At 39.5% G+C, this 12,794-nt stretch overlaps 1 protein-coding gene across 2 annotated transcripts in view; it reads right to left on the bottom strand.

The window, feature by feature from the left end:
* phf3 (PHD finger protein 3) overlaps positions 1–11,395 on the bottom strand; it is a 34,465-nt gene extending 23,070 nt beyond the window's left edge. For both annotated transcript variants that reach the window (XM_062058293.1, XM_062058294.1), the window contains exons 1-3: positions 11,105–11,395; positions 7,812–8,074; positions 4,144–4,257 (exon numbers count right to left, since the gene is read on the bottom strand). In XM_062058293.1, coding sequence (XP_061914277.1) covers positions 4,144–4,257; positions 7,812–8,046 — 349 coding nt within the window. In that variant the 5' untranslated portion in view covers positions 8,047–8,074; positions 11,105–11,395. The remainder of the gene's footprint in view (positions 1–4,143; positions 4,258–7,811; positions 8,075–11,104) is intronic.
* Between the last annotated feature and the right edge of the window lie 1,399 nt (positions 11,396–12,794).

Raw genomic sequence — 12,794 nt, 5'->3', positions numbered from 1 at the left:
CAGTGATGGCAAAGAAGAAAAGTGTGATAACCATACACTGCATCCGGAAAGTATTCACAGCGCTTCACTTTTTTTTACATTTTGTTAAGTTTCAGCCTTATTCCAAAATGAAATAAATTAATTTTTGTCCTCAAAATTCTACACACAATAAATAAACCCCATATTGACAATGTGAAAAAGTTTTAGAGCTTTATGCAAATGTATTAATCATGAAAATCTAAGAAATCCATCCATCCATGTTCTATCGCTTGACCCTTTCGGGGTGGCGGGGGTTGCTGGAGCCCACCTCAGCTGAATTCGGGCGGAAAGCGGAGTACACCCTGGATAAGTCACCACCTCATCGCAGGGCCAACACAGACAGACAACATTCAAACTCACATTCACACACTTGGGTCAATTTAGCATTGCCAATCAACCTATCCCCAGGTGCATGTCTTTGAGGCGGGAGGAATCACATGTACAAAAGTGTTCACAGCCTTTGTTCAATACTTTTTTGATGCACCTTTAGCAGCGATTAAAGCCTCAATTCTTTTTGAATACGATGCTACAAGCTTGGCGCACCTATCTTTGGGCAGTTTCACCCATTCCACTTTGCAGCACCTCTCAAACTCCGTCAGATTGGATAGGAAGCGTAGGTGCACAGCCATTTATAGATCTCGCCAGATATGTTCAATCTAATTCAACTCTGGGCTCAGGCTGGGCCATTGAAAGACATTTCACAGAGTTGTCCTGAAGTCATTTCTTTGATATCTTGGCTGTGTGCTTACAGTCTGAAAGATGAACCGTTGCCCCAGTCGGGAGTTCAAAAGCGCTCTGGAGCAGGTTTTCATCCAGGATGTCTCTGTACGTTGCTGCATTCATATTTTCCTCTATCCTGACTAGTTAACCAGTTCCTGACGCTGAAAAACATCCTCACAGAATGATGCTGCCATCACCATGCTTCACTATAGGGATGGTATTGGTCTGGTGATGGATGAGCGGTGCCTGGTTTTGTCCTAACATGATGCCTGGCATTTACGCCACAGAGTTCAATCTTTGTCTCATCAGACCAGAGAATTTGATTTTTTATGGTCTGACAGTTTTTCAGGTGCATTTTGGCCAACCTTTACTCAGGAAGGGCTTCCGTCTGGTTACTGTACGATACAGGCTTGATTGGTGGATTGCTGCAGAAGTGGTTGCCATTCTGGAAAGTTCCCTTGGTCACCTCCCTGACCAGGAACCTTCTCCCCTGACCGCTCAGTTTAGACAGCCGGCCAGCTCTAGGAAGAGTCCTGTTGGTTCCAAACTTCTTCTATTTACGGATAATGGAGGCCACTGTACTTATTGGGACCTTCAAGGCAGCAGATATTTTTATGTACCCTACTCTAATTGTGTCAAATGTGGGACCTTATACTTAGATAGGTGTGTGCATTTCCAAATTATGTCCAATCAACCAAATTTACCACAGGTGGACTCCAATTAAGCTGTAGGAACAGTGCTTATGGCAAAAGCTGTGAATACTTATATACAGTTGAGGACAGAAATATTAGCTCTCCCATAAAAAATTATTTTTTTATTAAATATTTACGAAGTACTGTTAAACAGAGCAATGCATTTTAACACTGCTTTTCCAAGCATTCTACTTTCATATTGAATGCTTCCTACATATTTTTTGCGCAGTCTAAATGATTAACTTCCTTATGCTAATAGGCAATTGTGTGTCCCTTTTACTGGTTAACAGCCAGCAATCGTTTCCTACAGTTTTCCACAAGTCTCACACACACCTCCTGAGCAATCCCAGCCCATGCTAGGGCAAACCGCTCAAGCTCCGCAAGATTTGACAGTCTGCTGCCATGGACCTTGGTCTTCAATTCTCTCCAAAGATTCTCGGTGGGATTCAAGTCGGGGCTTTGTGCAGGCAATTCAATAACATTCACTTGGGCCTTCTGGAGGTAGTTCTTCACTCGGAGTGACGTATGTTTTGTGTCGTTATCATGTTGGAAGACAAAGCGGCAACCCATACCCAGTGTTGCTGCTGACTGCATGAGGTCTTCCTGCAAGATCTTCAAATATCCTTCTACAGGATTTCTTTCACCTTGAAAAGATTCCCAGTTCCAAATGCACTGAAGCATCCCCACAGCATAATACTTCCACCACCATGTTTCACTGTGGGGACCGTGTTCTGGGTTGTATGCCTATCTCCTCTTTCTCCAAACATATGCAGTGTCGCCATGGCCGAGAGCTCTAGTTTTGTTTCATCTGACCAAAGGACACGCTTTCAGTATGCATAGTCTTTCTCTAGGTTGTCTGGCTTGAATGTGTCTTTATTGCAGAAGTGGAGTTTTTCTTGTTTTGCAGTCTCGCAGTCCATTCCTGTGCAGGGCTCAAATTATTGTCTTCTTTGAGACTACAATTCCAGATTTGGCCAAGTCATTCACTAGTGTCTTGCCAGTTGTTCTGGGGACTTTAGACACATCTCCCACTAGCTTTCCTTACAGTCTTTGAAATCTTAAATTTCTTACCTCTGTCTTGTTTTGTATTATGCGGCTGTCTTTCAATTTCTGGATGATACGTCTCACTCCAGTTCTTGACACTTGCAAACGCTGTGATAACTTGGTGTCTCCATCTCCTGCTTTGTGTGCATCAATTATTATTGTCCTTAAGTTTAAACTGATTTATTTAGTTTTTGGCACGATGCTTTCCGAGTCCTGAATAAACCAGTGTGAACTGAATCTTCTGCACCGCCCTACAGGTCCCTTTTATACAGTCAGTGTGCACTGGTGACTTCAAATAAGTTTGATTAACCAGAGCACATGGCTTCCAACACTTTGTCTCTCAAACTGTGTTTTTAAGGGGGCTAATAATTTTGACTGTGGTCATTATTGTATTTTTTGTGAAATAACTTTGTTTCGGTGTATAAATAAAATATTGTAAGCATCCAAAATGAAAGTAGGATGCTTGGAAAAGCTGTGTTAAAAATGCATTGCTCTCTTTTAACAGCATTTGGGAAATACTTAATAAAAAATGTGTTTTTATGGTGGGGCTAATAATTCTGTCCTCAACTGTATATGTGATTTCTTTGTTTTTAAATTTGTTTTAATTTTAACGTTTTCAAATTGTCACTATGGGGTATTGTGTGCTGAATTTTGGGGACAAAAATGTACTTAATCCATTTTGGAATAATGCTGGAACATAACAAAATGTGAAAAAAGTGAAGCGCTGTGAATACTTTCTGGATGCACTGTATATCCAAAAATGCAACATTGGGAAATTTTAATAATGCTAAAAAATAATAAAAAAAATAGGGCTGCAGCTATTGATTATTTTAGTAATCCAGTAGTGTGCTCGATTAATCAGATAAAACAAATTGTTTAAATAAACAAATGTTTTTCTACTTGCTACAACCTTCATTACCTTTTATTTACTTTGTTTCACCGTATTTGACCTTGTTTTACCTTTATTTACATTGTTTCCCTTATTTTAGATTCTATTTACCTTTACCTTCTATTTACCTTCCTTGACCTTCTTTTAACGTTACTTAACACCTAAATTCATTATTTGATCTTCCATTTACCTAATTAACTTTCTATATCCATTTTTACCATTTTTCAACTTACCTTCTTTTACATTATTTTTTGCGGCCTGAATTTTAAAACACAATTAATCAAAGCAACAGAATAAAAAATATAAATCAAAGCTTTTTTTTAATCCAATTAATTGAATAATCGTTGCAGCCCTAAATTAAAATAAATTCAATTATAATATGTATAAATTAGACACCATACATACTGAAATGATTCATACCAAGCAGAAGCCAACTTGAATACTATAGAATACCACCAGGTCACAGTACTCCTCAGCACAAAACCTCCTTTTTCCCTGTGTCTGTCAGGCATATTCACATGGTAAGTAGTTTTACTTTATTTTTGTTTGATTATACAGGGGTTATCTGCATCTTTCATCTCTTTGTACTTGCATCAGAGTAAAGAATGTTAAAATGATGTTTAAAACACCACCTGTAGAAATGATAAAGGTTTTATGATGATGAAAATTTGAGCCGAGAACTTCTTATTTCACTTAAGATGATTTTATACGCATTATACTTCATAAATCAACCATTGTCATTATTTCGAATATATGGCATGAAGAGAGCATTAGGCTTACCTAGTTCAACATTACATGGACGTCTTCTGGGTCTGCCTACAGCTCGCCTGACTGGATTGGTCTCTGTCACTGTCAGTTCCCCACCAAGGTCAGATGTTGAACCACTACCTATATCTGCCACATAGGAAGATTTGACAACAAGGAAAAGATCAGTAGTAACATAAGCAGCTGCACTAGTCTTCAGTCCTCAATAGAATCACAGCAAAATACAAACCCCGTTTCCATATGAGTTGGCAAATTGTGTTAGATGTAAATATAAACGGAATACAATGATTTGCAAATCCTTTTCAACCCATATTCAATTGAATGCACTACAAAGACAAGATATTTGATGTTCAAACTCATAAATGTTATCTTTTTTTGCAAATAATAATTAACTTAGAATTTCATGGTTGCAACACGTGCCAAAGTAGTTGGGAAAGGGCATTTTCACCACTGTGTTACATGGCCTTTCCGTTTAACAACACTCAGTAAACGTTTGGGAACTGAGGAGACACATTTTTTAAGCTCCTCAGGTGGAATTCTTTCCCATTCTTGCTTGATGTACAGCTTAAGTTGTTCAACAGTCCGGGGGTCTCCGTTGTGGTATTTTAGGCTTCATAATACGCCACACATTTTCAATGGGAGACAGGTCTGGACTACAGGCAGGCCAGTCTAGTACCCGCACTCTTTTACTATGAAGCCACGTTGATGTAACACGTGGCTTGGCATTGTCTTGCTGAAATAAGCAGGGGCGTCCATGGTAACGTTGCTTGGATGGCAACATATGTTGTTCCAAAACCTGTATGTACCTTTCAGCATTAATGGCGCCTTCACAGATGTGTAAGTTACCCATGTCTTGGGCACTAATACACCCCCATACCATCACAGATGCTGGCTTTTCAACTTTGCGCCTATAACAATCCGGATGGTTCTTTTCCTCTTTGGTCCGGAGGACACGACGTCCACAGTTTCCAAAACAATTTTAAATGTGGACTCGCCAGACCACAGAACACTTTTCCACTTTGTATCAGTCCATCTTAGATGAGCTCAGGCCCAGCAAAGCCGACGGCGTTTCTGGGTGTTGTTGATAAACGGTTTTCGCCTTGCATAGGAGAGTTTTAACTTGCACTTACAGATGTAGCGACCAACTGTAGTTACTGACAGTGGGTTTCTGAAGTGTTCCTGAGCCCATGTGGTGATATCCTTTACACACTGATGTCGCTTGTTGATGCAGTACAGCCTGAAGGATCGAAGGTCACGGGCTTAGCTGCTTACGTGCAGTGATTTCTCCAGATTCTCTGAACCCTTTGATGATATTACGGACCGTAGATGGTGAAATCCCTAAATTCCTTGCAATAGCTGATTGCGAAAGGTTTTTCTTAAACTGTTCAACAATTTGCTCACGCGTTTGTTGACAAAGTGGTGACCCTCGCCCCATCCTTGTTTGTGAATGACTGAGCATTTCATGGAATCTACTTTTATACCCAATCATGGAACCCACCTGTTCCCAATTTAACTGTTCACCAGTGGGCTGTTGATTGATTGATTGATTGAGACTTTTATTAGTAGGTTGCACAGTGAAGTACATATTCCGTACAATTGACCACTAAATGGTAACACCCGAATAAGTTTTTCAACTTGTTTAAGTCGGGGTCCACTTAAATTGATTCATGATACAGATATATACTATCATATATACTATCATCATAATACAGTCATCACACAAGATAATCACATTGAATTATTTACATTATTTACAATCAGGAGTGTGGAGGGGGGGTGGGGTGGGGGGGGGGTGGGATATGGACATCAAGTAGTGGACATAGAGAGAGAGAGAGAGAGAGAGAGAGAGATCAGAAGGCATAAGAAAAAGAATCTGCATTTGATTGTTTACATTTGATTATTAGCAATCCGGGGAGGGTGTTAGTTTAGGGTTGTAGCTGCCTGGAGGTGAACTTTTATAGCGGTTTTGAAGGAGGATAGAGATGCCCTTTCTTTTATACCTGTTGGGAGCGCATTCCACATTGATGTGGCATAGAAAGAGAATGAGTTAAGACCTTTGTTAGTTCGGAATCTGGGTTTAACGTGGTTAGTGGAGCACCCCCTGGTGTTGTGGTTATGGCGGTCATTTACGTTAAGGAAGTAGTTTGACATGTACTTCGGTATCAGGGAGGTGTAGCGGATTTTATAGACTAGGCTCAGTGCAAGTTGTTTAACTCTGTCCTCCACCTTGAGCCAGCCCACTTTAGAGAAGTGGGTAGGAGTGAGGTGGGATCTGGGGTGGAGGTCTAGAAGTAACCTGACTAGTTTGTTCTGAGATGTTTGGAGTTTAGATTTGAGGGTTTTGGAGGAGCTAGGGTACCAGGAGGTGCATGCGTAATCGAAAAAGGGTTGAACGAGAGTTCCCGCCAGAATCCTCAAGGTGCTTTTGTTGACCAGAGAGGAAATTCTGTAGAGAAATCTCGTTCGTTGGTTAACCTTTTTGATTACCTTGGTTGCCATTTTATCACAGGAAAGGTTAGCCTCTAGAATGGAACCTAGGTAGGTGACCTCATCTTTCCTGGTGATGACACTGTCACCTACTTTTATGGTGAAGTGATTGACTCTCTTAAGTTTGATGTGGGACCCAAACAGGATGGATTCTGTTTTACCCAAGTGTATGGATAGCAAATAGGTTCCAAATAAGTGTTTGATGAGCATTCCTAAACTTTATCAGTATTTATTGTCACCTTTCCCAACTTTTTTGTCACGTGTTGCTGGCATCAAATTCTAAAGTTAATGATTATTTGCACAAAAAAAAAAAGTTTATCAGTTTGAACACCAAATTTGTCTTTGTAGCATATTCAACTGAATATGGGTTGAAATTGATTTGCAAATCATTGTATTCCGTTTATATTTACATCTAACACAATTTCCCAACTCATATGGAAACGGGGTTTGTATTTGATTAAGGCAAACGCCTTATTGGTTAACAATTGCAGGCGTTGTGCACATAAATGTGCTTTTGCAACACAACACTGGTAACGTATGCTATACAAGTATAGAAATAAACGATTAGCTCTATTTTACAGTGGTACCTCGGTTTTTGTAGGATTTGGGTTTTGACAAAATTATTGTCAAAAACATGTCTCGGTTTTCGTACATGGTCTGAGTTATCCTATGGCCAAACATTGCACTTAACAAACTAGTTTGTTTGCCCACATATTCTGCAGACACGAGTGCCCAAACAAAGAATCCCACGCGTTGGTATCTCTGTATATTTGTTTATCGAATACGGCTGCAAAAAAAGGTCACCATGGGGCCAAAGAAAGTTGTAGCACACATTATTATTCCAATGAAAGTCAAAGATTGAAGAAGTATTATAAAATGCGAAAGTCACAAAAGTGAGGTGTTTTGTGCAAGTGTGTGATGTGATCGCATCAGTTAATGTAAAAGTCGTGTGAGCACTTCATTTGCTGTCTGTGCATTCTTGGATACAACATATCTAGTCCCAGTACTTGGATAAATAAGGTGAGAAACCCAACTGAATTCAAGAAAGAGGATAAAGTAGCAAAGGTGGTGTCTGTATGGCTCTCCTCTGCTCTCCTTTTCATCAAGCGTCTTCAATAACAGAAAACAATGTACCACTGTACTTCTGTTATGGAATATAACATGCCTTTCCTTGGTGGTCCTGATGTTGCACATACCTGTTGCGCCTGGAATTTGAAAAGTCGGGTCCTCACTATCCAGCAAGTTGAATTGAGAGCTTGCGCATCCAAACATGGGGTCTTTGTCACTCAACATGTTCTTCAGCGAATCTTCAAGGCAGAGTCCTGGCCCAAACTCATTACTGGCTTCACATTCCAGATTTTGACCTACGATTAGGGTGTCATCCAACTGGTCACTGGGTATTAAAAGGTTAAAAGAGTCCACAATATCCATGAATGCTGCTGCTGCTGCTGCTGCCTTCCTGCAAACCAAAAGGTAGAAAGAGGACTTCTTTACCAAACATCTGGATGCATCATCAAACAATATTTTGCAAAACTACACTGTGATTATTGCAAAAAAATAAACAATACATAGTTGTAAATACTGCCGGGCTGTCTTTATCAGCTGAACGCAGTACAGTCTTGCTAAGCTAACAATTAGCATCTTAATTCGAACCATCAAAGAGAAAGAACACTATCTCAAACAGTAAGTCAGTCTTAATATGATATCCTAACATGCAGTTTGTCGCAAATGCTAAAATAATATGTGCGTCCTCAGTGCTGAACTCTGTAGAATTTGCACCTGGCTCGCTGACAACATCCATACACTTGGGTAAAACGGAATCCATCCTATTTGGGTCCCACATCAACCTTAAGAAAGTCAATGACTTCACTATAAAAGTGGGTGACATTGTTATCACCAGGAAAGATGAGGTCACCTACCTAGGTTCCATTCTAGAGGCTAATCTTTCCTGTGATAAAATGGCAACCAAGGTAATCAAAAAGGTCAACCAACGAACAAGATTTCTCTACAGAATCTCCTCTCTGGTCAACAAAAGCACCATGAAGATTCTAGCGGGAACTCTCGTTCAACCTTTTTTCGATTACGCATGCACCTCCTGGTACCCTAGCACCTCCAAATGCCTCAAATCTAGACTCCAAACATCCCAGAACAAGCTAGTCAGATTACTTCTAGACCACCACCCCAGATCACACCTCACTCCTACCCACTTCTCCAAAGTGGGCTGGCTCAGGGTGGAGGACAGAGTAAAACAACTTGCACTGAGCCTAGTCTATAAAATCCGCTACACCTCCCTGATACCGAAGTACATGTCAAACTACTTCCTTAACGTAAATGACCGCCATAACCACAACACCAGAGGGAGCTCCACTAACCACGTTAAACCCAGATTCCGAACTAACAAAGGTCTTAACTCATTCTCTTTCTATGCAACATCAATATGGAATGCACTCCCAACAGGTGTAAAAGAAAGGGCATCTCTATCCTCCTTCAAAACCGCACTAAAAGAACACCTCCAGGCAGCTACAACCCTAAACTAACACCCTACCTTCCACATAATACCTCTTTGAATTTCTCTGACGATGCAATTGTTGATGCTGATTGTTGATGACTGAAGTGTTGATACCAACCAAACCTAACCCCCCCTCCTCCATATCCCACACCCCGGATTGTAAATAATGTAAATAATTCAATGTATATACTCTGATGATTATCTTGTGTGATGACTGTATTATGATGTTAGTATATATTTGATAGTATATATCTGTATCATGAATCAATTTAAGTGGACCCCGACTTAAACAAGTTGAAAAACTTATTCGGGTGTTACCATTTAGTGGTCAATTGTACGGAATATGTACTTCACTGTGCAATCTACTAAAAAAAGTTTCAATCAAAAAAAAAACCACCCGAATAAGTTTTTCAACTTGTTTAAGTCGGGGTCCACGTTAATCAATTCATGGTATTAATCAATTCATGGTACACACGTTAAAACGGGCTTGATTGATTGATTGAAACTTTTATTAGTAGATTGCACAGTGAAGTACATATTCCGTACAACTGACCACTAAATGGTAACACCCGAATAAGTTTTTCAACTTGTTTAAGTTGTTTAAGTTGATTCATGATACAGATATATACTATCAAATATATACTAACATCATAATAATACAGTCATCACACAAGATAATCATCAGAGTATATACATTGAATTATTTACATTATTTACAATCCGGGGTGTGGGATATGGGGGGTGAGGCGTGGGGGAGGGTGTTTGGTTTGGTTGGTATCAACACTTCAGTCATCAACAATCAGCATCAACAATTGCATCATTAGAGAAATGGATATTGAAACAGTGTAGGACTGACTTGGTAGGGTGTGTATAGCAAGTAGTGGACATAGAGAGAGAGATCAGAAAGTATAAGAAAAAGTGTAAGAAAAAGTGTCTACATTTGATTGTTTACATTTGATTATTTATAATCCGAAGAGGTATTATGTGGAAGGGAGGGTGTTAGTTTAGGGTAGTTGCCTGGAGGTGTTCTTTTAGTGCGGTTTTGAAGGAGGATAGAGATGCCCTTTCTTTTACACCTGTTGGGAGTGCATTCCATATTGATGTGGCATAGAAAGAGAATGAGTTAAGACCTTCGTTAGATCGGAATCTGGGTTTAACGTGGTTAGTGGAGCTCCCCCTGGTGTTGTGGTTATGGCGGTCATTTACGTTAAGGAAGTAGTTTGACATATCAGTCTTAATAGGATATCCTAACATGCGGTTTGTCACAAATGCTAAAATAATCTGTGCGTCCTATGAAGTTTTAGCATGCGAGTATTGATTGATTGATTGAAACTTTTATTAACAGATTGCACAGTACATATTCCGTACAATTGACCACTAAATGGTAACACCCGAATACGTTTTTCAACTTGTTTAAGTCGGGGTCCACGTTAATCAATTCCTGGTATTAATCAATTCATGGTACACACGTTAAAACGGGCCAAATGTAAATGCACTAATCGTGTTATTATGCTCAGAGGTAGTTATTAGACACACGTAAGTCCGGGTAACTATTCGATCTTGCAATTGAATGCTAAAACCTTTAATGTTGCTTATCCGGACTTGTTTTCCAAGCAGACTACAAATGAGCCGCCTGCAAGTTAGCACACATGGCTAATGCCGTGCTGTTAGCTCGCTAACGGTGACCTGTGGATGGAAGTTTAGTTATAACTCAAGTCTCCATTCCTACGTTTCCCCCATACAGTTGTTTAAAAGCAGCTGTATGTAAGAATAGAACAGTGTTTTTAATTGACGGAAAACGTGTAGTATACAGAGTGTAACGACGAAGGCTCAATTCTGTCAGGCATGCTAGCTAGGTCGTGCTAGCACGGGCCTAGGATTTGTTTGTAGCCTGCGCGCCGCTAACAGAAGCTTCCAGAACACGCCCACGCCAGCGTCGGGCTAATTGTATATTCGGCGTGATAAATGAATGAGTCTTACCTCTGTCTCAGTCCAGTGGTGTGTACAATTGGTGTAGAGATGACATAGTAGTGCGGGCTGGCTGAACTAACTTCCTCTAGTCTAAGCCGTCATTCGTCCCGCTGCTGCAAAAAGCTGCTGACGGCCAGAGCTGCGAGTCACGTGGTTTGTGTTTACAGCACGTAGCTTAGCAGCTGAGCACGTAAAGACGCTACTAACGTGACTTAAAGGACGTGTTTACACTTGGCGGACATACCTCAGAGAGGCAGGTATTAGTCAGTGAAACAATACAATTAAAATGTCATTTTCAAATATATGGTAAGCAGTAATATACGCGCGAGAGAATGGAGAGCGGAAGCACCACCGTGTTGACAAAATAAGAGTATGTGACGTTTGGCCTTGAAATATTATTCCTTTATTATTTATTATTCAGGGTATGCCACTGACTGACGTGAACCGTTTCAACACAACACAATATATATCAGTTTTTTTTGTAACTAATTGATTGTGAAGAAAACGCAACTGACCATGCAAAGTAATCTACATTGTTATGTTGATTTTATTCTGAAAACTAACGTATATCATGCTGTGTTGTTGCAGCCATGTTAAAATATTAAAAAAAACTTTATTGTTCATGAAATGAGACCAAATCAATTACACCGCTTCACTCTAATGAAATCCAATACTGTATACAAAATATATACAAATATTTAATGTATTTTAAAATAGGTGTCCTACTCTTTAGACCAAATGTGTACTTTATTCAGAATGTAGGTGGACATTATCATCCTGAGTCGTGTTGGAAAAACTTTATTGTTCATGAAATGAGACAAAATCTATTATACAGCCCACTCTAATGGAATCCAATACTGTATACAAAATATATACAAATATTATACAAGTGTCATGTATTTTAAATAGGTGTTCTACCCTTTAGACAAAATGTACTTTATTCGGGATGTACCAAAGAACGTGGACATTATCATCCTGAGTCGTGCAAACCATTTTTGGAAAAACTTTATTGTTCATGAAATGAGACAAAATCAATTACACGGCCTCACTCCAAATCCAATATTGTATACAAAATATATACACATATTATACACTTTTCATGTATTTTAAATAGGTGTTCTACTCTTTAGACAAAATGTACTTTATTCTGGATGTACCAAAGAACGTGGACATTATCATCCTAAGTCGTGCAAACCATTTTTGGAAAAACTTTATTGTTCATGAAATGAGACAAAATCAATTACACCGCTTCACTCTAATGAAATCCAATACCGTATACAACATATATACAAATATTTATGTATTTGAAAATATTATACAATATTATGTCAGACCCACTCGACATCCATTGCTTTGGGTCTCCCCTAGAGGGGGGGGGGGGGGGGGTTACCCACATATGCGGTCCTCTCCAAGGTTTCTCATAGTCATTAAAATTGACGTCCCACTGGGGTGAGTTTTCCTTGCCCGTATGTGGGCTCTGTACCGAGGATGTCGTTGTGGCTTGTACAGCCCTTTGAGACACTTGTGATTTAGGGCTATATAAATAAACATTGATTGATTGATTGATTGAAAATATGTGTTCTACTCTTTAGACCAAATGTGTACTTTATTCAGAATGTAGGTGGACATTATCATCCTGAGTCGTGTTGGAAAAACTTTATTGTTCATGAAATGAGACAAAATCTATTATACAGCCCAC

The sequence above is a fragment of the Entelurus aequoreus genome, linkage group LG09, assembly GCF_033978785.1.
Source record: "Entelurus aequoreus isolate RoL-2023_Sb linkage group LG09, RoL_Eaeq_v1.1, whole genome shotgun sequence".
NCBI lineage: Eukaryota > Metazoa > Chordata > Actinopteri > Syngnathiformes > Syngnathidae > Entelurus > Entelurus aequoreus.
Note: the sequence above shows the minus strand (reverse complement) of the source record. Positions and strands in the feature narration are given on the sequence as shown.